Genomic DNA, 26,677 nt, shown 5'->3' on the forward strand with positions numbered 1-26,677 from the left:
TTCACAGACTGGGAGCTTATCCATGATAGTTTTAATTAAGCTGCCAGCTGCCCTTTTTTGTAGTTGTGGGCTACAGTTCACTTTGGAAGCCTTCAGCCCTCTCTACTTGCTTGAGTGCCATTTCTTATTATATAAAGTTCAGCCCTGGCTGGTGTGGCTCAGTGGATTGAGTGCTGACCTGCAAACCAAAGGGTCGTTGGTTCAGTTCCCAGTCAGGGCACGTGCCAGGATTGCAGGCCAGGTCCCCAGTAGGGGGCACATGAGAGGTACTGACACATTGATGTTTCTCTCCCTCTTTCCCTCCCTTCCCCTCTCTAAAAATCTATAAAATCTTTTAAAAAAATGAATAAAGTTCAAAATAAACTTAGCTGATCACAGTCTATCATGATCCTTTACACAGATCCTTTAAGAGTTTAACATTAAACACGTTAAATTCTTGTTATTACCATAGCTAGTCATGGGTTGGGGTGTTTTTGTTTGTTTTTAGGTCAGCTGAGTTTTTGTTTTCTTTTGTTTTTTATATGAACAACTCTGTTTCGTTGAGTGACTATCAGCAACAAGTGTTTTATTCTTGCCTCACAGGTACTACAGTGCAACCATTCTGCAGATGTCTGGTGTTGAAGACGACAGACTCGCGATATGGCTGGCTTCCGTTACCGCCTTCACCAATTTCATTTTCACACTTGTGGGAGTCTGGCTGGTGGAGAAAGTGGGCCGCAGAAAGCTCACCTTCGGTAGTTTAGCGGGTGGGTACCTGGCTGAGGATTCAGTTACAAAATTTTCTTTAATGATGACAAATTAACCTTCTAACACACAATACCAGTACTGCTTTCTGATACTGTGTTTTTAGCCAAGCAATAGAGATCCTCTAGACAACTTTTTTTTAAGGGAACTTAGCAAATGTTATATAACTAGAAACTAGAATGTGAGTAATAACCAGAATTGTCAGAATAATTTAAATCTGCTGAGGGTATCTCTTTGCCATCATTTTGAGTTCTGCTCAAAGGCACAGAAGTGGCAAGAGTAACTGCTTTTTGCTCTTCCTGAGTTGAAAAACTTGGTATGCATAAACTCACTTTTATGTTTTATTTTTAAATTTGGGATAATATGGAAGTAAATTTGGAACATTTTACTTCAAAGCTCTTTCAGCAATGGAATATTGGAACCATATAATTTCTTCACAAAGCAGGGACAGACTCTCTTTGTGTTTGAACCAGGCAAAATTCTATAGTACATTCTGGTTTCTTAAGTTTGTTTTCTGTGATAGCTAAATAAGACAAAGCCTTTCTCACTTTCAAGTCTCCTTTGTCTTTAAGTTCTGCCCATTTCCTTTATTATTCTCTGTAACGCTGGGCTCTTTCACTCAACAGAATGAGACCCATCTTTGCCATTGTGATCACATAGTTATATAATATAATTTTTCATCTTTTCCTTATGTACAAGCTTATTCCTACCTATCAATTAGCTATTTTCTGATGGCTTCTTTATAAGTTTATTTAGAGTAATAATATATTTTTCCATTAAAATGTAATGTTTCCAGGCCAGCATTAATTAAATTTTATTTTAACTAGATATACCTAAAGCATTAATCTGATAGCACTTTCTCAGACACTTGTTCCAGATCTGATGAGAAAATACATTCTGAGTTTCATGCTCAGTTATGAGGAACACATACTCTGTCCTGGCCCTAACTGCAGAAGGAGGAGTGGAATGCATCCACCCTCTGTTCTGGTCTAGGCAGTGGAAGCCCCTGAGTCTAAGAGTGGAGGTTGACTATAGTATCAGCACTGAGGGGAAGGAGAGGGGACAGTTGAGTAAGAGATAAAGAAATCATGACAGCCACGGTGTACAGGGAAGGGAGGGAAAGTGAGAAAAGGTGAGGTTTTAAAAGCCACACATTTACAAACCTGTTAAGGAAACCAGAGGTGTGTAGCCTAGGAAAAAAGTCTAAAGGGAGATCTAATACAGATCTCATTCTAGCAGATGGTAGATGTTATGGGGGCAAAGTGAGGGTTTAAAAAACACACATTTATAAACCTATTGAAGAAACCAGAAGTGTTCCTCCTAGAAAAAAAAAATCTAAACAGAGACCTAATAGATATCTTATTCTAGCAGATGGTAGATGTTATAAGGACATAGATTTTTACTTAATATAAGGAAACTGTTCCTAATAAGAGCTATCCAACAATGAATTTGGTTACTTCTTTAGGATGGTAAACTCTTAAAAAAAATAGCTGACCATCATGTAGTGATGTGCTAAAAATAAATTTGTACAGTTGGTTGGAAATTGGATTTGCTAACCCCTGAGGTCCAGGTCAACTCTAAGAAGAGATAACAGCCACTTTAAAAGTTCTTAAATGGATACCCTTCCTTTTGGACAGAGCCTTAATATATACCTGAAGAGGTCTGTTTTTTTTCATGGATTTCAGGTTTTCTTACATTTGGGATTTGGCTTTTGCGATCTGAAAAAGCTTCTGATTTTGAGATTTGGAGAAAACGCTTCTTCGTAGTGGCCTCTGTTCCCTCATTTGTTGTGTTCCAGTGAGACACTTTCTCAACAGTTCTGCAGGATTTTGAGGTGCAATAGAGCCAGACTGGTTGGGTTTGAATTGTGTGACTTTGAGCAAATTTGCATTTCCTCATTTGTGAACAGGGACTAACTGTAGTCCCTACTTCATAGGATTGTAATGAGGACTAAGCACATTTGCATATGTATAGCATTTACAGCACTGCCCTACACAGAGAGGACAGTGCCCAGAGCATTTCAGCTGTCCCAGGATTACTATGACTGCCCAAGAGTGGTCCTTTGTAGTTTTACCCATATTTTGAAATCAGTTCGAATTGTCAGAATGCAGAAGCTTGCCTAATTTCTTCTAGCGGATGTCATGCTTCCCCACTCAGTGTAGGTCCTCTGCCCCAAGCACTTCCGGAGCCCACACTGACTATTAAGGGGAGACATTAAGACAATTATTGGGGAGAAAGACTGAAAGATTTCAGGTACTGCCTCTTATGAGCAATGTTAGGCATTTTTCTTTCCTTCCATGTTCTCTTTTCGACCAAAACCACCAATACCCCAGCTTCATTCACTCATGCAACACAGAGATGCCTCCAGCTGGGGGGAGCTCCTCCATGAAGTAGGCACCTGATTTCCTTGTGATGTGGACAATGAAACTGATTATGTGGACAAGACAGTCCTTTAGGAGGAAAAGGACCTGGTTTTTTTGTCACAGGTCTCCTCTTTATCTGTACATATGGATATAAATAGTGCTGGTTATGCAGTTCTGGCTTTTAACTGATTAAATAGGTCTCACTTGAAGAACGTAATGATCAGTGGAAGTTTATAGCTTCAGGAGAAAGCTTCTTGCTAGGTAGCCATCAGTGTGCAGTTGTCCCTCAGTATCTGCAGGGGGTTGATGCCAGGACCCCCACAGACACCGAACCCACAGGTGCTACGTCCCTTATATTAAATGGTGTGGTATTTGCATGTAACCTACCTGCATCCTCCCATATACTTGAAGTCATCTCCACAGTACTTATAATACCTAATACAATGTAAATGCTACACAAACAGTTCTTATAGTGTATTGTTTAGGGAATAATGACAACAAAACAACATCTGTATGTGTTCAGTTGTGCCTATGTAAACAGCATACATCAGTAGCAGTGCAACTGTTTTTTGAAATATTTCCCATCCTGGTCTGGTTGAATCCAAGGATGTGAAGCGCATGGGTGCAGAGGGTCAACGGTGTTAGTATTCCCGCACTGTGAGCCCAAAGATAGATGCTGACTTTGCTTTCTGATTCCAGTTGGTCCTGGGTTAGTCACTTTTATTTCAATGCATTTGTTTTATTAATGTGTGTATAGGTATATATTTGGTATTCTAATAGCGGTAAGTATTAGAACACTCTTCTATTTCTTAAGCTAGAATTTAAAGAAATTTACATTTCTTACATTAGCCTACAATTTTTAAATCTTTGATTCAGTTTTAGTTCTTTTTTGTGTTTTTATTATGACTTTTCATTCTTTTGGGTTAAAAAATAGTGGGAAAACATAAAAATATTTTTGAATAAGTATTCATTCTTTAAAAATGATTGAAAATAAACTATATATAGCAAGATCTGGACAAAGAACCTCTTTATACAATGAAATGTAAAACATACTTCATGAATAGTTTTAAATATAGGACATTTTGTGGTGTTCTGACTTTTAATGTTTTCAAAGCTTGCTCAGAGAACTGGTTTTCCTTGTAAATATTACAAACCTAATGACAACCTTGATTCTTTTAATAGAACATTTATATGTATGTAACTTTATTGCTTAAAAATAAGAAAGCCAGAAACACTGTTATTTTCCCCCAGATATTTTGGTAGTGGACTATTTCTGAAAACATCACTCCTAGGCTGTCTCCATCAGAATTCCCAGGGGTACTTGTTTCAAGATGGGGATTCTTGTGCCCTCCCCCAGACCTACTAAATTGGAGTCTCCGACAATGGCTCCTGGAGCCTGTGCACTTGACACAGGTTCCCCGGCCGACATGGCACAGAGTGTGCTGTGCTCGAGTGGTGGGAAGGGACATTATTTTTATAAGTATTTACTAATAACCTAAGCCCTGCACCAGGTAGTTAAGGTAACTTATTCCGTCAGATATTTTTGAGGATGCTCCTTATCCAGCTTCCTGGATAAAGTGCTCTTCCACTTCCTGTGGAGAACATTGCCAGGCAGATGGTAATGACTCAGCGGGATCAGGAGGGTCAGTGGGTTGATGATTGTAACTTGCTGTGTACAACAGCAGATATTTTTATTTAAACTTTAAAAGTTGATATTAGAAAACCTATGTCATTGTGTAGACCATTAAAAACTTAGTCATTCCTTTCCTGTATCAGATGTTCATAAAACTTTTTTTTTTGGTACTCTCTGGCTGACTTTCTGCCCTTAAGTGACCTGACAGTGCATCAGTGTATCAGTGTATCAGTCTGATTCTCAGTATAATTCTCTACATCTGTATCAAATATCATATCTAGAGAGTATTTTTGATCAAACAGTAATTTTTAAATAATTTGTTCGAGGTAACATTTTACTTAAAATATCTACCAAGAAAAACAGAACTTAGAGCACGGCTCTTTTTGTTTATTCTCATTCTTATTCACCATCACATGTCTCTCTGGGACTCAGAAAGTGAGCCTTTTAAGTGCCATACTTTATCACCATTCCCAGACCTTAAAATAAAACATAAATATTTCACTTCTAAATACCAATAGGAAAGAGAAATGAATACATGTGTTATTGCCATTTCTGACAACTTAAAATCTTCCCCAAAAATGCTACTGTTTAATAAGAAATACAATTTCAACTGCTTTTAAAATATCCATTTGTTACTTTTTAGCTTGTTCATTTGGTTCTTACATGATCAAATGCTACTAGAACAGTCCCCTTGGCAGTGAAAGGAACACTGTGAATACCTATTGCCTTTCATAATTGCTGACATGAACTGTGTCAGGCACTCAGTAAGGCTGGTTACATCGATTGATTTTGAGACTGTCTGCGATGCAAGGTGCAGAGTGTGTGTGTGTATGTGTGTGCGTGCTTTTTGTTTTGTGATTTTAGAAAATATATCTTGTCTCACAGTGAGTGTGCTAGTGAGTTTTCCTGATAATTTATTCGTAAGAGCATTTTTGTAACCCAGTGCAGAGAGATCAAGGTATTTTTCAGAGCTGTCTTGCCAAATTCAGTCTGCTTTGGAAGAATATTGTCAACTGCTCTCTAACATAAAGCCCTTTTTCCATCAGGCACCACCATAGCCCTCATCATTCTTGCTTTGGGATTTCTGCTGTCAGCCCAGGTTTCCCCACGCATCACTTTCAAACCAATAGCGCCGTCAGGTCAGAACGCTACATGCACAAGATACAGGTAAGATTTTCGTTCTGATTCCTTTTCTTAACTCTGGAAACTTCTTTGTTTGTTTTTAACTTTTGTCAAATTTGAGAGATGAGTAGGAGCTTGCTTATGAGGAAGGTAAGGAAACGGAACAGTTGGTCCAAAGGGACCACCAGGAAAAGGAACAGTTTGTTCAGAGATCTCAGGGCATAAGCGCTTAAGGTAAAGTAAGTGGTTAGACACAATTTTGATGACTTTTTTATTTTGGAAATTAAAAGGATTGCTATAGAATCTATGCAGGAATACTTTAATACTATTTTTGATGATATGTGATTCAGTGACATCTGCATTCCAGCTGGAATAAATAACTTTAATCAGTAATTAAATTTTGCCATGATGAATACGTCCGATAGAGTTGATTATGATCTGGACATTCTAACACCCTTCACTGAGATCCACAGGTATCCGTCCCTCCATTCATTTAGGCAAAAAAGAACACTTCCTCTCATTACTAGGGTTCTTCCTGAGGATTAGGAAGTGGAAAGAGTGGTAGAAGAGAGTGAAGTGGGTACCGATGGCCAGGTTTCAGAGCTCATTAAGTCTGCTGGTGATAAATGGATGGAGAAATGGACATATGGTCAGGTACTGTGAAGAATGGAAAACTGAATTAATTAAAGACTGGATGATTGGACAGATTAATTAATATATTTGGCAGCAGAGTTTCAAAGCCTTTTACTTCATTTTAGTGGTTGAAAAGGCTGGCAACCCCTTTAAAACATATGGATAGAACAAGACTAAGCTTTAAAAAAATATTTCTTTAGCCTCAACTAGATGGACACAAGACTCAAATCAAGGGATAAATGAATATATTCATTAATTATTCATAATGAGTAATTATTTTGTTAATTTTTAGTCATATACTCCTATATGAAATTGCAATATTAACATCGATACACTAAATTCCACTTGGACTCTCTTTGGAGCTTCTTATTGGCCGTGCATTCGTGGTAGCTTCTTATTGCAACAATGAGGAAGATACCACATATCACTCTACCTTCCCAGTCCTAAATCGTGATATCCACCCACCTTTGGAAATGAACAGTTACAGATAGCTCCTTCCTTCTCTCACTAATAAGTTTTATTAATCTATTAGCTTACTAATCTTGTTCTAAAGATGTCTAAATACAAGAAGTTAAACCTTGGCATGGACTACTTCTAGATGTAGTGATCTTTCTTTAGACGTCTCACCTCAACTGCTAGAAGGACAGTACAAGCATTGCCAGAATTCTGCATGCTCTACTGTAGTTGTTCTTGATGGATATTTTAAGTAAAGTGTTTTTTAATACCACTACCTCAAACTAATTATTAAAAACTGGCTGTCATTTGATCAACATGAAATACTCTCTAGATCTGATATCTGATTAGATGGAGTGATTGAATTTCAGAATGAGACTGACATACCACCAGGCCAACTAAGGGCAGAACATTAGCTAGAGAGTATGAAAATGGTTTATAAACTTCTGATACAGGAAAAGAATGACTAAGTTTTTAATGATTTATGTATTGAAATAGGTTTCCTAACACCAGTTTTTAAAGTTTAAACAAAAGTATTTGTTGCCATAGTAAAGCTCATTGCACAGCAAGTTCTGATCATCAGTCTGTTAACCCTCCTGCTCCCTCTAAGCTATCATCATCTACCTGACCTATCAAAGCACAGTTGGAAGGGAGCGAGAAATGTCATAGTCTTGTTTATCCTCATCAAAAAAAGTGAGAAGCTATTTTTGAAAACAGAACCAATTTTTAGATGGCCTGTCGAAGTCAGTGTGGAAACAATCACTGTTTTGTGCCCTTTTTCACAGCGATGTCTAATTCTGTGGGAATCTCACAGTGTGTATTTATAGTCTGAGTGGTTTTATAAAATGTGCCCGTGGTCCCCGTAGTGATTGTGTTGTTAAATCTCATCTGCACACGTTTCCCCTTCCTGTAGCATGAAAAAGTCTTGTTTGTAGACCCTTAAAACGAGAAGTATTTGTGCTACAAATGTAGGTGTTGTGCCTTCCACTGGTGAGGTGAGATCTGTTTGTTTCCCGAAAAGTCTCTCTAGTCCTGGACCCACACAGAGGAAACAGAGTAGACACAGGGCAGTGGCCTACAACTCAGCGCGTTTCTTCGTGCACAGACTAGGCAGCTGCTTCAAGTGGGCAAGATGGTCTGACCGTTTTAATTACCTCTCTGAAAAAATGACTGGCAGTGTGGGAGTCAGCCGTGTTCTCTACCGTGAGGCACACTCAGGGAACAAGTCTCCATTTTCTCAAAAGCAGTAGTAAAACATCAAGCAAGACAATTTTCTGAGACTGATTTTTCATAGGAAATGTACAGAATGTTTAAGTTCTATTTGTTGCACCATGGAAAGTACACATGAATTTTAGTTTTACTCAGGAGCAATTAGTTATAGTTCGTGTAGTATTAACAGGGCTTGAGGCCCATAAAGGAAAATTTGACCTGAGTATTTCAGAACCATTCCAGAGACTGATTCATTTTAATTTCCCCTCCATGTAATAAGTTATTTCTCATGAAAACACTAACCTATGTGACTGAATGGCTGATCAAAATACTATTATTATACATCCTTTGTGTGTTAATATCCACCTTATGCATCTTAACTTACCCGCATCCATCCACCCATGTCTTAGTCCTTTCTAAGTCATGCTCCCCTATAACTGAAAACACATTCCACACATCTTCCCATATTTTATTGTTCTGAGACAACAGGGGATAAAAGATAAATAAGACATGGTTTCCATCCTCAGATAAATTTCAGTTTGTGGAAAAGAAGATGTTTTACACAATTGCCTATAATTTATATTTTACCCAAGGGTAAAGAATATTGTGCTTTTTGATTCATTACACAGTAAAATAGATGATTCTATCATTTTTAGAAGGATTCTATCATTTTTCAGAATTTATTTTAAAATGTGTGGAAGTGCTTAATGTGTAGTGGTAATATCTCAAAGCTCAGCATGTCTTAAGTATTTCATATTATTAGGGAGCTGTTAATACAAATCTGTTCTTCATTCCCCTGCTTTGCACTTGCTACAGTTGTAACTGGCTTTTTCTCCATGTACATTTATATTGCATAGTTGCCAGTTTTTGTTGAAACTTGTTTCTCCTTGGCAATTAGCACTGATGACTATGTCAACTCTATGGTAATTTCATTTTAGAACATATTTTTTAAATGATATTGAACATTAGGTTCAACTGGCATATAGATTAATAAAGTCTCTGACTGCCACATATATTACAAAATGTGCTGTTCATTTTTATAATTATCAGTGTCATAAAGTCATTGCAGCAGCCCCGTTGAGAGTCAGAATTTAATTTTTTAAGCTTCATGTTGTCCTTTCTTTTCTTTGATTTTGACTTTTATACTATAAATTCATGCTGATTAGGCTTATCAAAGCAAGAATAATCACTGAAAGAACTTACTAGCATTTTCTAATTTATCTATTTAAAAGCAAATGAAATATTTTTCAAAGATTTATTTATCTATTTTTAGAGAAGGGAAGGGAGGGAGAAAGATGGAGAGAAACATCAGAGCGTGGTTGCCTCTCACGCGCCCCACCTGGGGACCTGGCCTGAAACCTGGCATGTGCCCTGACTGGGATCCAAATGGCAACCCTTTGATTCACAGGCCAACATTCAACCCACTGAGCCACACCAGCCAGGGGAAATATTTTTTAAACTTATTAGTATTTATATACATGTGTAACTATGGAGCCTAAATAGTTAGCTTTTCCTGATCTTTCATTTTTATCATTTTCTGATTGATATGTGACTATGTCAATACATAGATAGATATCTTCACAAAAGTTCAGTGTAAAATAATAAACATTTAAAATTAAAGGCAGTAACTAACCCCCAAAACCACAAATGTAGGCCTGTGTAATCAAATTTGGCAAGAATATATATTATCCTCATTCATATATGCTATACAATTGCATGCAGTACTATGGATAAGTGAAGACAAAAAAATGGAAGTATAAATTTCTTGACAGCATGTATAATGTTGACATAGATATAATTCTTCGTTAAATTTATTTTCTTCTTTCATCGTGTGTGTGTGTTGGCTTGCTATATATGATAAGAATAAACTGCAGAAATCTAAGTAGTCTAAATTAATATTTCTGCTCTTTGTACTTGAAATTCCAACACGTGTACCAAAGTGGTCCTACCTTGTCATGAGAATTGCCAGTGGTCAGTGCAAAGGCAGGAGAACTGTAAGGGCAGTTAGAGTACTATATTTTTATATCAACATCTGTTCTGTTTCTATCTATAGGCTACCTTATTTTACTTAATACCTAGATTGTTGAAAAGTATATCAGTGTAATAGAGAAATTCAGTATTTTAAAGAGCCATTCATCTAAGTATTTTAAAGTAATAACTCCTTTTTAGTTCCTGTAACTACCCGCCCCCATTGCTAAATCCATTGACTCTTAGGACCTTGTGGAAGGTTTCCCAAAGCTGGGCAGCAAGGAACTGGTTGGAGCTAGACCAAAGCAGGGGAAGATAGCATTCCTGACAGCATAGAGTGTGCACAAAAACAAGAAAAGTTTATTATTTTCTAAAAACTACAAGCATATACTATTCTCTGCTTTCAGACACTCAGCTTCACAGAATTTGTATTTTTCTTTCATTAAACTTTGTGCCTTACATGCCTACCTTATTGCAGATGGCCTGAGGAGCAGTCATGTTAAGCTCTGTCATGAAGGCACCGGCAGTAAGAAAGAAGGCTAGGTCCTGGAGACGGGTTCAGGCTGAGGGCTCTTGAAAATGCCTCTGATGTGCTTAGCAGAGCTGTGTTGGTTCTCCGGCTTTGAGGGTCTAAAACTGTCTCTTGCTTCTTTCTCTTGCTCCCTTTTCCAAACAGGGGGACGTTCTGTGCCAGTCACCGTCAGCATCCCCAGTGACCACCCATTCCCGTGGCCTGACCCTATCACCCTCCCATCCCTGGCCTCCGTTACACAGGTGCACAGGTGGCCAGCTTCCCCAGGAGTCACCTGAGTTTGTGGAGCAGAGCAGCCAGGCCCCACCCATGGCAGCCTGTGCTGTGGTGGCTGGGGAGGATAGAGATCCTCACTTCTTCACCTCCTCCTTTCCATAGCTCTGCTCCAGGTGTCTGTCAGAGGCTAGTTCAGAAGTTTAAACAGCAGGGGCTGCCCAGCCATCTTTGCCATCCCTGTGGCAGACGGGCAGGTGGCCCTGGAAAGAAGACCCTAGGTCAATGCCCTTGGTTCCCAGGGTAGGTCTCTGTTGGTAGATGTTGAATGGCAGGCAAATTTTCAGAGAAGAGATACTGCCTGTATAATTCTATTCAAGAAACATGGGGTGAGCTCTCTACAAAGGTAGGAAATGCTGGTGGGTAAATCTAAAGAGCCAGTTGGGGATTTAAATTACAAGTAGTCATGTGTACCAGTAATAATGATTTTAAACTCCCTTATTTGAAATATCAGATGAAGCTATTAAGATTATCATCCTCAGATTTGTATTTTACCTAAATCACCCTGGCAGCAAAGTGAAGACAGTAGATGAGCAAACTTTAAGAGTCTAAAGTGAGACCTAACGTGGACAGATGGGATGCTATCAGGTCTTGGTGACTAGAATGACTTACAATTGCCCAGATTATGTAGCTTGTCTTCCTACACAGAAATGTGTATCTTGAAAGCCGGTGTTATGATTCTTTATTTTCTCTCCTTTTTTCTTCTCTGCTCTTTTTCTTACATACCTAGCAACTAACATCATATCTTATATAACATTTCCTGATTTAAGCAAGTACTGAGACCTGATGTGTGCATGCCTGTATATTTTCTTCTGTAACTGCAATAATTACAGAAACTCATTTGGAAATTCATTAAGAGATTTGTCGGTCAATGTTATGCCTAGCTAAACTAGCTAAACTAACTGAAGGTTCTCAAACAAGTCCCTTGTGGCACCCAGGACCACTCTTCAAGCCTACTGATAATGCTTCATTTCTGTCTGATATAATTCTTGCACTTGGCTTTCAGCATGTGTCTGCTTTGTTCTGATAAACTGAGGTTGAATTAAATTATAAGGAAGATATGAAAAGACACAAGAATCTAAAGATCTTAAACTGCAGAACTAAAGTGAGATTATACCTACCAATAACAAAAACAGAAGAAAAAATTTCCTCTGAAAGAATGAATATGTTATAAAAATTCACCAGACCTTGAAGTCAGACCAGGAGAAAATAAAAAAAAAGGGTAATGACTACACAATTCTGAAAGTAACTTGGGATCTACAAGCCCTTTGAACATTGAAATATCAAAAGAGAAAAGCAACAGATTGAACGTATTACCAGAAAAAGCTAGGAAATTTGCAGATAAATGAAACACAAATAAACATGAATCTATGAGACACCAAGAAAGACAAACTTGGTAATTTTCCTGTCAGAGAGAAATTGGAGCAACAGAATTGTAGCACTGCTCATTTGCCCTATAAGGAAGAGGCACAAAGGAACAATTTACCACCTCAGTCAGAGATGTACTGAGGTCAGATAGATACAGTCAGGAGCACATCAAAAAGCAGAATAACAAAACAAAATGACCTTGACAAACCAGAACACTCAGGATCACTGTCATTACTGAGCTCAAATGAGACAGTGCCCAGCCACAGAGGCTCAGCCATCCTTGGGTGCATAGCGTTAAAGGAATGAGGCATTAACTCTTTGAGATTTTTCAGGTTGCCTTTCATGGTGTCCAAGTACTTTGAAAGAACCAGTGTGCTTGCTAAATGTCCTATTCACCACTAGACATTGACAGAGGTGCTAGGGACAATGAGCGTTACCAGTATGCAATCATATGGACACGCCATTAGGGACTCTTTCCCACTGTTCATTCACTCATTCAGTCTACATTACTGAATACTAACCACTTACCAGCTATTGTGCTCGCTGTTAAGGAAACAAAGCAGAGAAACAGCCCCATGTCAGGAGCTGACAATATCTTAGAATGGCTTTTATTTGCATTTTGATTTTATTTGCATATAGGAGCTCATATTTCAGGTATATTTAGAAATGAGTAAAAATAAGTGTTAAGCATTTGAAAAAAATATTCTTGCATCAGTTAGGAATTGTCTTTGGCTGCATACAACAGACAAACCCAAAATAACTGGCTTAAAAAGAAAGAAGTTTCTTTGTCACATAGAATGAATTCAAAAGTAGGGCGTTTGGAGCAGATGAGATAGGCTTAGTATCATCAGGGGTCCAAGCTCCTATCTTATTGCTGTATTGATACTGCATCTATATTACTCTTCACAAGTGCACGAGGTGGCTGTGGGAACTCACTGTCATGTTTGAAATAGGCCAGAAGGAGGAAGTGGAGAAGTACTGCTTCCTAGCTGAATCAGCTCCTTTTGAAGTCTGCCCACAGTCCCACACAACACTGCCCATTACAGTCCCACAGCCGTGTGGAGTTGGAATGGAGACTGGGAAATGCATTCTTCTATTCGGTTGACAGAGGAAGGGGAGACCACAGTGTTCCCAGTTAACAAAAAATAGAATTCTCTTAACAAAGGAGGAGGCCAAAAATGGATATAGGGTTAGATTACCAGCAGGGTTTAACACAGCAGTAGAGACACGCAGTCTGCTAACTTTATAGGACGTTTATGACTGGTTCTTCTTGACAGCAGAAAGGATGACTTAATTGACCAAATACATCTGTACCTACTTTCATGGTTTAGTTCTCTTAATAGTGATTAAAAGTCTAAAGTGACAAGAAATATGGCCCTCTTAAATAATTTACTTCCAGCTTTGAAAAAGGAAAAAGAATCTTTAAAATGCTTTGTCCCAGTTCTTTGGCCTTGTAAGCCAGTTCAGTAGCTGCCCTTTGTCATGTTTGTTCAAAATGAATGATTTGATGAAATGAGTGATTTGTTTATCTCTTCAAAAGGAGTGCTAGTCCTGACAGCCACCATTTATTGTATAGTCACCATCATGCCAACCACTGTACTAAGAGATTTATGTGGATTCTCTCTCGTGTCCCTCAGCAAAACTGAGGTAGACACAGATACTTCCCCCATTTTACCAATGACACCGAGGCTTAAAAATGTCATGTCAACTTTAGAAAATGATGTGGCTGAGCAAACAGTAGAGTAGAGCTTTGCCAAGGAACCCAGCTCTTAACCACCCTTCATTCTGAAATTCCCCATTCAGGCTGCGGGGTGCTCCTGACCCCCAGAGGGTGCACATGCCCTTTGATAAGTGAAAAATAACTCCTCATGACTCAAGGCCACTGGGTCTAAAAATACCTGTGTTACTGAGTTTTGACTCATTCAGTGAAATTGAGATTGTTTTCAGAGAAATCTTTTTTTGTGAGTTGTAGTTTATGTGGAACTCGAAGATTTATTTTTTTAAAGTTTTGCGGAAATTTTCATTCTTTCATTGTTAAAAGCAAGTGCTTATCATAAAGTAAAATCATTCTAAAATATTTTAAATGATTTACCACCTTGGGTTTCCTTAGAACCAAATGATCTTAACTGCATAGCTTTGAAAATGAGTATCTGATCCAAGTTAAATTGTGGCTTTTATTTCGCTTTGTTCATTTTGAGTAAGTGTTGTTTTTAAGGCCATTTTACACAGACAGATGAATATGGAAAAAGTAATGTAAGACAAGAAGCAAATACAGATGATACGTACTTACAAAGAAATACCTTTTAAGCAAATTAGACTTATATGTGTACACTCAAATGAGGAACACCGCGAAAGCTCTTCTCTTCTCAGCTCCCTCCTCCACTTGTGGAGGTGGATTATACACGTGAACCTGACTTGAAAGAATAATATCTGTATGCTGAGACTCGTATTTTGGTGACACCACCCCCTCCTCACCCTGAGATATCCCTTTACTGGTTTCTTTTGGTTTTCTCCACCTTGAATTCTTCCAAATTTCATGAAATCCTGTCAGTGTGGAAGGTTCCAGTTGTAAGAGCACAATAAATATTGTAAAGATTACATTAAATAGAGTTGTGGGCATCAAAGGACATGATGATATCCAGGGAGACAACTGCCAGGCTATCTCATTTTATCCTTATCACACAGAATAGCTTCCAAATCAAACATCTTTGGGGGCTTCAGGGGCTGATTGTTTCCTTACTCTCCAAGCAAAACGTACGTTGTCCTTCGCATTCAAACATTTCATTTCCTGTGAAAATCGAAAAGCCCTCCAAGTAACCGTGCAAGAACTGATAATCAAAGCTGTATACACCAAAATGGACTTTTCCTTTTGATTTTGTTTTCTCTGTGTGAAGCATTTACAGTCTGATGGGCGTGGGGCTAGAGGTCGTAAGGTTTGATGAAAAATATAAAACAGACTTAGCCCCCAGATTTATTTCTTTCTGTATAAGGAGATACTTGGGTACTACTTAAAAATTGAACAATTATCAAAGCAAACAAATGAACAAAAATTGGTCCCTAAAGAGAGGCAATTTTAAGAAATGTTTACATAGATAGGTTAAAAAACCTATGGCATTCTCATTTTAATAAAACCTATTTTTTTCCATTGACATAAAGAAATGTATTAAAGTCTGTGTGACTATGCATTCACAAAGAATGCAGACACTATATATTCAAATTTGAATTTGTGATTCTCCAAACAGAAAAAGTGAATTAATTCAGAATAAAAGTTGATTCCCATTCCCAAATTTATAATCTAGAAATCATTTGTAAAGTTTTATCAGGTCTGCTGGCTTATTTTTTTAATTTTAAAAGTCATGAATTTAAGTAACTGCACGTTAAAAACCAGCAGTCTTTTCATTTAGTTGTTCTAAGGAATATTTTTAAAGCATATTTCGATGGAGACAGACTATAGCATTTCAAGGAAAAATTAACTATTGAAGAAAATAAGTAAAATTTTCCTTCCTTATTTTCTTCCTTTCATTTTAACCTGTCAAACAAAGAAAAAAATGTAATTTCTAAGTCTGTGAAAGATTCAGACCTAGAACTGAGTTTGCACGTCGGTTGCCTGTCTCGGCGCCCCTGAAGCGGCACTGACGTCTGAGTTCATGACTCAGATCCCAGTGTGTTTCCGGGAGTTGGGTCTTCACAGATCCTGAATACAAACTGCTTCAGTGCCAGACACCTTGCTCTCTTAATGGTTTGTTTATATTTTATATGTTAAACAGATGAATGTTCTCTTCTGAAAAGGCTACCCTAGGCTGCTTTTAAACTTTTATTTTCTCATTCTGAAAAGTTTCAGAACAGGGAATATTTGTGACTCTCATTTCTATTTATGGATATATGTGTATGTATGTATTGAATGTATATATGGATGAAATACATGTATGGAAAAATATTTATGAGCTGCTCATTATTAAGGATTTTGCTGTTACATTTTTAAAACTTTCAATGAACATTGGTTTGGCACCAATATATTTAAATTCTCAGCTTTATATTTAGAAAACCTTACATCAATTCATCAGGTTGTGTTCAAGAAAGCCTAAAGAGCAAATCATGAATAAGAAATAGCCACTTCTAGAAGTTGTTCCTTTTTTAATGTCATTTGTTAAAGCCCCAGTTATGTTATGTGCTCTCTGTAAAAGGTCAATTAGCAGATTACTCAGGATATTTAAAGTTTTGTGTTACCTCCTAAATGTCAAGTTAGAAATGCTGCTACATTTGGGAGAATTTTGCCATAAAATCATCTATATGATAAAAAAATTTTTTTAGGTCACAGGTAAGGGTCGGCCATACCAGTTCCCAAACAGTGGTCCACTCCCTGGGGTAGCAAGGATTTGAACACTTTTTAATACTTGACCTTTCACTGAGTGACTCCTACGAGCTACAATTGAGGAATATTATGGAGTAGTAGAAAGGACAGTTTTTCATGCTTTTTAATGTGGGAAAGGCTTAAGCCTGCACATAAACTATGGGGTGAGTTTTCAGAGAGGTTTGAAAGTATAAAGAAGAAAATAACCAGTGAGACAAGGTGTAAGTCCCATCCTGGTGAAACCCATAGGGGTTGAGATCAAAAGCCCTGGTTAGAGGGATCTTTGAATGCCCTCTTCAGAGCCTGGAGGAAAAAAGCCAGTATAGATGGCTTTGTTCATGTCTGAGATGAAAGTTGAGAAAATTCATGCCTCATCCCTTCACTTCTCACTGTGAAGTAACACAAGGCCATCTTTTAAGGACTGGGGCTGTGGGAGAGTTGTGGGTGATGTGGCGTGTCAGTCGTGGAAGCAGGGGGTGTCACTGATGAGGGCTAGGTAAAAGTTTTCTGGCAGGAGGGAGGATTCAGCTGTGTTTGAGCGCTACAACTGCATACTTGTACACCTGGTTGTGTGGATTCGCCACCAGTGCAGAGCATCCTGGAGGTAGACAGAAAGGAGAAAGATGGTTGGAAAGATTCAAACATCAAAGTTTATAGACTGACTATATAGAAGGACTTAAATACAAAGACTTGGAGGATCTGGTGAGAGTAATTTAAGGGACTGACCCTGAAAGATTGGCAGAGAAGGACACAGCCATGGAGTGAGTGAAGGATCAGGAAGAAAGGAGTGTGGAAGGGTTCTGCGTAAGAGAGCAATTGACCTGTGGGTGAGGAAGCCAGAGATCTTGAAGGAAAGGAGTTACAAATCAGCTTAGAGTGTCTATAAAGGTGTTCTAGATCAGGGATCAGCGAACTTCCTGTAAAGGGTCAGATAGTAAACATCTGTGGCTCTGCAGGCCAGGTGGGTTCTTTTAGAACTTCTCATCTCTGCCCTTGAAACTTGAAGGCAGTCATGGACAGTAGGTAAATGAATGGGCACGGTTGTGTTCCAGTAAAACTTTATTTACAAAAATAAACTGACCTCCTAATTGGTCTGGATTTATCTCCGAGGCTGTAATTTGCCGATGATGATGATAATTTCCAGGATATAGACAAAGTGGAGGTGGGGATTGTTAGAAACCAAGGGGCAAAAATGCTTTAAGATTGGCATAATTACCATAAACCATTGGAGATGATGGGAGAACATGTCACATGCCACCACCAACAGAAAATGCATTTTTCTTAAGTGCACGCAGGAAAAATTTTATGCCAGGCCATAAAATGAGCCTCAATAAATTTAAAAGAGACTGAAATCATACCAAGTATGTTCTCTGGTCACAAAGGAGTAAAGTTAGGAAACACTAAAGAAAAAAACTGGGAAATTCACAAATATGTGAAAATTAAATAACGTACTCCTGAATCCAAAGGATCAAAGAAGAAATCACAAGGGAAATTAGAGAAAAATACTTTGAAAAGAATGAAAACGAGGACACAACATATTCAATACAGTCTGTGTCTAAAGCACTGCTTTCAGCGAAGTTTATAACTATAAATTCTATGTTAAAATGGAAGAAAGATATCAAATCAAAAGCCTAACCTTCTACATTAAGACAGGGGACGGGTAAGAGAAGAAAAGGGCAGTAAACAGAAGGGTCTGAAGTGGCCCAAAGAGCTGGAATGGGATGAAAGCCCAGACAGAGCAGTTGGCCTTAGGATAAGGACAAATTTCTCTTTGTAACTGGAGCATAGAGACTAGGATGGTTTATTTGTTGCTATAAGATTATAAAGTTCCCATCTTCACCACTTTCATCTCTTTTCTCCCTGAGCTGGAGTTGAGGTCATTTGCAGAGAGTAAAGGGAAGTGGAGCAGTGGAGATTTGAAGAATAGTCCTGGTGTAGGGTGGTTGGAATAGTCCTTGTCTAGAGTTGGCTAGAAAATGAACTACTAAGGATTGCAGGGTGTTGAGGAACCTTTTGAGGCTGGTAGTAGTGCATTAGAGAGGAACAACCGCTTCAGAATTCTGTCCATTGCATTTGGGTGTGTGGGTGAATGCAACTGTTTGCATTCATACATGGCTAGAATTTGGGCTAGATAGGTGTGATGGAAAGATAAGTAGTCGGTGAAATTCAGGATGTTGAAAGGGGCCGTGATCAACCAGCTTGCTAAGGACAGAACTAAAGGAAGGAAAAAGCTAGTAAATAGGGGAGCAAGTAGGGGGACCAACTAGCTGGAGGTCATGAGGAGGTCTGTAGTAGACCATTCTGCATGGCATGGGCCCAGCTCCCACTCGGAGATGCACACGACCCACACCCATGGGTAGGTTCTCTTGTGGGGAATCAGGCCTGCAGTGTACCTAGGCTGCTATGAGTCTTGCTTTTTGCTAAAACTCCCTCACCCTGAATTGAGGACATTTACTGCAAAGCAACTTCCTAAAAACCATGCTAAACCTTCCAAGGATGAGTGTAACCCGTTCAACCACTTTTGCCTTTGCAAATATCCCTTTTCTGTGATGTGATTGGTAGCATTGGCTCCTTTGTTTTCTGTAAAAGGTAACCACCTAAAGTGAACCTGTGCATAGTAAATATGAACCATCATGTAATGGGCGGAGAAACCCAATAAAGGCCTATCATGGTGGAGGCTGAAGCTTTTGCTCCCCTTGAAAGAAAAGCCATGCTGTCCCTTTTCCTCCACTTGGTAGTCTGTGTGAATGTTTCATTTCATCCATAATGACTTGGACACTGTGGGCCGGTGTCTGCATCAGAGGTCTAATACAAATCATATCGACCAGTGCAAGGCATCTGTTTGTTCATAAATGCTTCCCAGTTTCTGGAATAGTGCCTGGTATATAGGGAGTGTAAAGTGTTTGTATCTGTTGAATGATGATGGCAGAGCAGGGATCGTTTACTAAAAGCAAGCTGGAAGAATGGGAGATGTGGTCAGGTTGGGTGCTTGAAGGCATGATGGAAGAGGCAAAGCATTTTGGGCAACATCCTGTATGTCTGACACACACACATATATATAGTAGGTTCTCGGTAACTATTATCTTTTATCATTATGTTTTTGGCCTTTTGTAGGAATTACTTACTTTTTAAAGAAGTAGAGTCATTTCTCTGCACGTGTGTAAGTTGACCTTTCTAAAATAGTACCATTTAAAGCCATTGGAACAATCAGGATTCTTCAGAGCCTACTTCATATGGGCAAAATAAACAAACTACTTGTAAGAATTATTATCTTCCCTTCCAAATTAGCCTAGCTGCACTTCTCAAAGCCAGAAGCCCTGGGGACTACTAATGCTTTCTATTGCTTTGTTTATTTTGCTTATCACAGATGTGGGTGGGTTTTATATTTATAATACTTTATCACCTCTCTAAAGTACATTAACCTTTCAATAGGCCTCTTTTTTTTTCATTTAGTATAGGGGCCGAAGCCTCATTTAAAAGTAGGGTGGCTGTTTGCAAAGGAAATGTTCACAGAAGGAAACTGAAATGACAATCGTATAACTTTTAAACAGTGCCAGTATTTCCCCATGTAACTATTTGAATCAAAGAAGTATTTTTATTTGGAGTCAGGATCCACATCTTTTCTGGGTAACAGTAGCTCTTACCCTATTGGTCCCCCACACTGTGTCATATAATTACTTGTACACAGTAGATATTTAAAAGCTTGGACTGACTGATCGTTAATTGTAAAATAAGCAGGTCTCTGAAGTTCCCTTCCCTCTTTGCCTGGTGATTTTCTTTTATGATCCAGTTCAAATTTCACCTCTGAAATTATCCCAGGTCTTACAGGCAAATGAGCGTGCCTTTTTCCTTAGAGTAGTTCATAAATATGTCCTTCTACACTGCCATTATTTACCGGTATATCTGTCACTCATCCTTGCCTTTTATCTACCAAAGAACAAGGACTTGGTCTTACTCATTTTAGTATCTCCAGGGCCTTATGTGGCCTGCAGTGTACGAGGTGCTCCAGAATTATCTAGCAAATGAATGTGATAGCAATAAAACTCATTTTACAAGCATACCATGGGCTTAGGTGGGAAAACCCTGCCCTCTAAGGGATTTCCCCTGCTTGGAATTTTTTGCAGTTAGGATACTGCAAGAGATTAATTGATTATGGCTCTGCAATCCAGCCAGTAGTTGTAATTAACCTAGAGAAAAGTTAACCTTTTTTCCTACACTAACTTCTTTTAAATTAAGCATTGCGAATAATTGATAAAGCAAATCATCCGTAAAGTGAAAAGCCACGGGTTCGATTCCCTGTCAGGGCACATGCCTAGGTTGCTGCTGGGCGCCAGCTGGGATGCATGGGAGAAGCAACCACTTGATTGATGTTTCTCTTCTTCTCTTTCTGCCTCCCTTCCTCTCTCTCTAAAAATAAATAAATAAATCTTTTTATTTTTTTAAAAGATGTTAACAGTGGCTATTATTTGGATGGTAGTATTTTTGTTCTTTATGTTTTCTTTCGATATAATTTGTTTCACTCTTTGACTCTTTCTGCTTCTGAGTATATGTAGGAAAAATATATTTTCCATTTTTAAAAGATGTGGTACATGACAAAAGCAAAAGAAATAAACTTGGTATAATTTGGTATACCAAATTATAATTTGGAGCTTTGGAATGATTTGGAGCCAGTTAGCTGCATCAAGATGGGCCAGTCCATGCTTTGGTAGCAAATCTCAACAGCTTAGAGAAGCATGGTTTGTTTGCTGCAGGTTGACTAAGGTTCTCCATCTAGTCACTCAAACCCAAAGCCTCTTCCATCTCAAAGTGGGTTCCAAAAGCACTGCAGCAGGACAGGAAGAGATGGGAGAGACCTGCCAGCCTTCACCTGCCTCATCACATGTCGCTGCGCCCTGGCCAAAACCAGTCTCATGGACCCACACTTGCTGCAAAGTAGAGTGGAAAATGCAGGGGAGCACCAGCTGTCGCTGCTAACACAACTGTAACTCTTTCCATTTTACAGTTACTGCAATGAATGTATGTTGGATCCAGACTGCGGTTTCTGCTACAAGATGAACAAATCGACCGTCATTGACTCCTCCTGTGTTCCCGTAAATAAGGCATCTACAAATGAGGCAGCCTGGGGCAGGTATGTCACTCAGTGAGTGCTATAAGAACGTACAGTAGAATTTCAGAAGGAGACCTATTTTTAAACTTACAGAGTGGCTGCACTTAATGTCACTTACTGCATTTCGTTTGAACTTGTCTTCTTTTCAAACGATCTTTTAAAGTTTGCAGCATATACTGACGAAAGTGGATGTAAAGTGTTGCAACAGTATGTTTCAGAGACTTAGAGAAGAAGGCACTCAAACCTAGACTCGGGGAAATCCAGAGTCCAGATCTGCCTCTGCCCTTAAGCTACAGGAGTTTGAATCTTGAGGCAGGGGTTCCTGTTTTTAGGCAAGGGAACTTTTTCTCTCATTGCATATTATTTTACTACACCAGTAATGTTCAAACTCCCCAACTTAAGTGAAAGATAGAAAGTTGTCAAGTCAAATTAACATAATTTTGACTTTTTTCATGGAACTGTTATTTTCCTAGAGTGCTTTCCTGGAGTTTAATGAAATTTAGCAAAATAAGGAAGAAAGTTGGTGATCCTGGCATGTAACCAGTCAGGGAAGCTATAAATGTTTCTCTTTTGGACAGATCACATTGATTTATAATTGGCAAGTGAATGAAATATTTGCATAGAACAAATATTCCCCACATTTATGAACTAATGTGTTCAGATCCATGGTCATAGAAAATATGTAAATATTATTTGACATGGCTTCAACCTCTTTTGTGTTTTAAATTCCCATGAGGAGAATAATATGTTCTCAACCTGTCTGCTGCATAGTAGTGATGAAGGTAATGAAATCTGTAATAAAGTACTTGTACCTCCTAGGAGCTATAAAGTACAATATGCCATTATTAATCATTATTCTCTTATCATTAATCATTTTTGCTACAGAATTACTTCAAAGAAGTGGAAGTAAATTATATGGCAGTTGAGTGAAAATCTAGACCACATTTTGAATATGCTAATTACAAAAAATGTGTAAAAGATACTCAATTACTACTTAAAATTAAAGCTTTAAAAGAGCTTCTTTTAGAAACACCCAGTGTGTAATTTTCATTAGCCAAGCTTCATTAGGGAGTTAATTGACTAAATATTTCTGGAAGTGATAGTTTATAATTTTAACCCTATGATTTCTTTTTCAATACAAAAAAAATCCTTCCTGAAAGTTAGTGATCTAGAATTGTGGACATACTATGAAATCCGTGTATATCGTTTCCTGTATTTCACAGAATTAACTTCTAAACTTGTTATAAATGTCTACTAATGGAAAGGGGACACTAAAATTAGACATTTCTCTTACTCTAAAAGGTCTAGAGGCCAGAGGCTTTAAAATAGGAGTTTTGTTATTTCTTTTTGCAAATAACAAAGTGTTGAATATATAACTCTTTAATAGAAAGGTATATTCTTTTATTGTAGCCTATTCTTTCATTTTATTTATATGTTTGTGCTATTGTTCCTTGACTAAACATACTACTAGAGAAAAGTGAGGCACAGATAACACTCAATTAGAAAAATACAAAGAACTAAATACAATATATGAAGAAATTTTATGTTTGTTGAATATTCCTAGGAAAAGAGTTTCCTTACTCTGTTCTGTGCTGAGCAGTGTTGGTTGCCTCACTCTGGGCCAGGAAAAAAAGCACAACAGGCAGGATGTGTTCACCGTGGAAACTTCCTGCAATAGAATATCCATTTGTAGTGAAATAGCATTCACTATGTTTTTGTTTAGTAGTTGGTTGATAGGTTTTATGCTAGTACCTAGAATGGAATTCTCAGGGCAAAACCTACCATTCCCTTGGATTTACATCTGAAATAAGCGAGTTATGGATATTTTGGGGGCAAGAGTCATGGCAGTTCATAGCCCCGTATCCTGACCCCGGCCTGTCGCTGTTTTCCGAAAAGACACTGGATGGAATGCAAATACCACCCATGAGGGAGATAGTGTGATGATTTAGATAAACTGTGAATTGTCTCAACATAACGAAAACCACTTGTCCATGTAATCAATTATGTCTTTTTTTTGTATTTCAGTAAAATTTAAAAAAATCATTTAGCTCTCCAAAGAAGGTATGTAAATGGTCAACAAATACATGAAAACTGCTCAACATTACCAATCATTAGGGAAATGCAAATTAAAACCACAGTGAGATACCATCTCATGCCCGTCAGGATGGCTGCTATAAAATACAAAGTAAAAGTTGTGGAGGATGTAGACAAATTAGAAAGTCCACGCACTGTTGATGGGAACGTAAATGGAGCAGCCACTACAGAAAACAGGATGGCAGTGTCCCAGAATTTTAAAATAGAATTACGTATCATCTGACAGTTCCATTTCTAGGTATATATCCAAAAGAAGTGAAAGCAAGGTTTTAAAGAAGTGTGGGAATACCCATGTTCACAGCAACACTATTCACAATAGCCAGAAGATGGAAGCAGCCCAAGTGTATGTGATGGATGAATGGATAAACAAAGCATGATATATATATATATATATATATATATATATATATATATATATATATACACACACACACACACACACACACACACACACAATAATATAGTATTCAGACCTCAGTTCTGGCATTTCCTATGTCATGGATGAACCTTGAAGATATAAGTAAAACGAGCCAATCACAAAATAACAAATACCCTGTGATTCCACTAGTATGAGGTGCCTAAGGTACTCAAATTTATAGAGACAGAAAGAAGAATGGTGCTGGTGGAGGAGGAGTAGACAGTGGAATAGCTGTTTAATGGGTATGGAGTTTGATTTGCAAAATGAAATGAGTTTTGGAGATTGCTTGCATGATATTGTGAATATACTTAACACTATTGAACTGTACTATTAAAAATTTTAAATGGTTAATTAAGATGGTAAGTTTTGTGTTGTATGTATTTCACCACAATTAAAAAAGGGAAACTCATTTAAAAACCATGTAAGCATACCTCTAGAAAATATAATATGGTAAGCTGATGGAAGTCCTCTCCTCCCCCCATCATCCCCTGTACTTCCCATGTGCATCCCCCACACATGCAAATACAAGTTTAGTTTGGAAGTTAAAAAAAATCGAATCAATTAACCAGTTAAGAAGAAATCATAATGTAAAACAAAACATTAAAATTAATAACTGAAAAGATTCACAAGAAATTAGACCTAGAACTAAGTCTGTAGAGTAAGCAGGGGATGGAAATTAAAAGATGAGAAAAAAATAATGCAAAGCAAAGAAATACTAGAGAGAATCAAAAAACAAAACAAAAGTTGATTCACAGAGAAGACCCATGTGTAAAGGAGAAACCTTTGACATTACTCTTTAAGGAAAGAGAAAGGGCACAGATAAACAATATTTAGAATGGAAGAAAAGCATGTAAGGACAGATAGTAAAGATTTTAAAAATCATAAGAGAATACTACTGATAATGTCTACTGCATTTGAAAACAGATAAAGTGGACCATTTTCTAGAAAAAAAATATAACGTTCTAAAATCAACTCAACACCTCTGTGAAATAGGATTTTTTAAAAATTTAGAATACACTATATTGTTTATGCTATTACAGTTGCCCCAATTTCCCCCTTTGCCACCCTCCACCCAGACTCCCCCACTCCCTCAAGCAATCCCTACACCATTGTCCAGGTCTGTGGGTCATGCATACATACTGTTTGGCTACTATGTCCCCTGTGCTGTTCTTTACATCCCCATGAACAAGTTGGTAGTACCAACTTGTACTTCTTAATCCATCCACCTTTTTCACCCATCCCTCCCCACATACCTCCCATCTGGCAACCATCAAAAAATTCTTCATATCGCCCTGGCTGGCATAGCTCAGTGGATTGAGCGCGGGCTGCAAACCAAAGTGTTGCAGGTTTGATTCCCAGTCAGGGTACATGCCTGGGTTGCAGGCCATGACCGCCAGCAACCGCACAATTGATGTTTCTCTCTCTCTCTCTCTCTTTCTCCCTCCCTTCCCTCTCTAAAAATAAATAAATAAAATTTAAAAAAAATTCTCCATGTCTATGATTCTCTTTCTTTTCTGCTTGTCCATTTATTTTCTTTTTTAGGTTCAATTATTGATAGATAATGTATTTATTGTCATTTTATTATTCATATTTTTGATCATCTTATAGAAGATCCTTTAAACATTTCATATAATAATGGTGTGGTGATAATGAACTCCTTTAGTGTTTTGACTGGGAAGTCCTTCACTTCTAAATGATAGCTTTGCTGGGTAGAGCAATCTTGGATGTAGGTCCTTGCTTTTCATCACTTTGCATATTTCTTGCCATTCCCTTCTAGTCTGCAAAGTTTCTTTTGAGAAATCAGCTGACAGTCTTATGGGAGCTCCCTTGCAGGTAACTCTCTGCTTTTTTCTTGCTGCTTTTAAAATTCTTTCTTTATCTTTAACTTTTGGCATTTTAGTGATGATGTGTCTTGGTGTGGGCCTCTTTGGATTCATCTTGTTTGGGACTCTGTGTTTCCTGGACTTATATGCCTATTTCCTTCACCAGTTAGGCAAGTTAGGGAAGTTTTCTGTCTTATATTTTCAAAGGGTTTTCAATTTCTTACTCTTTTTCTTCTCCTTCTGACACCCCCATGATGTAGTTGCTGGTATGCTTGAAGTTGCCTCAGAGGCTACTGATACTTTCCTCATTTTCTTGGATTTTTTTTTCTTCTTGCTGTTCTGATTGGTTGTTTTCTACTTTCTTATTGCTGATTCTTGGCTTCACCCACTCAGCTATTGATTTCCTATAAATTGTTCTCCATCCCAGTTAGTGTATCCTTCATTTCTGACTGTTTCCTTTCTATAGTTTACATGTCCTTCTTTATACTGTTGAAGTTCCTTCTGAGTTCATCTGCTTCTCCCCTAAGTTCATTCAGCATCCTTATAAGCAGTGTTTTGACTCTGCATCTAGTAAATTGCTTATCTC

The 26,677-nt window shown here is 38.1% G+C and overlaps 1 protein-coding gene across 1 annotated transcript in view; it reads left to right on the top strand.

The window, feature by feature from the left end:
• The window catches only part of SLC2A13 (solute carrier family 2 member 13), a 281,707-nt gene that overhangs the window by 204,424 nt on the left and 50,606 nt on the right, over window positions 1-26,677 (top strand). Inside the window, exons 5-7 of the mRNA XM_028532728.2 lie at window positions 583-746; window positions 5,787-5,907; window positions 21,652-21,777. Of these exons, the coding sequence (XP_028388529.1) occupies window positions 583-746; window positions 5,787-5,907; window positions 21,652-21,777 (411 nt within the window). The remainder of the gene's footprint in view (window positions 1-582; window positions 747-5,786; window positions 5,908-21,651; window positions 21,778-26,677) is intronic.

Source organism: Phyllostomus discolor, chromosome 2 (genome assembly GCF_004126475.2).
Source record: "Phyllostomus discolor isolate MPI-MPIP mPhyDis1 chromosome 2, mPhyDis1.pri.v3, whole genome shotgun sequence".
NCBI classification, from domain to species: domain Eukaryota; kingdom Metazoa; phylum Chordata; class Mammalia; order Chiroptera; family Phyllostomidae; genus Phyllostomus; species Phyllostomus discolor.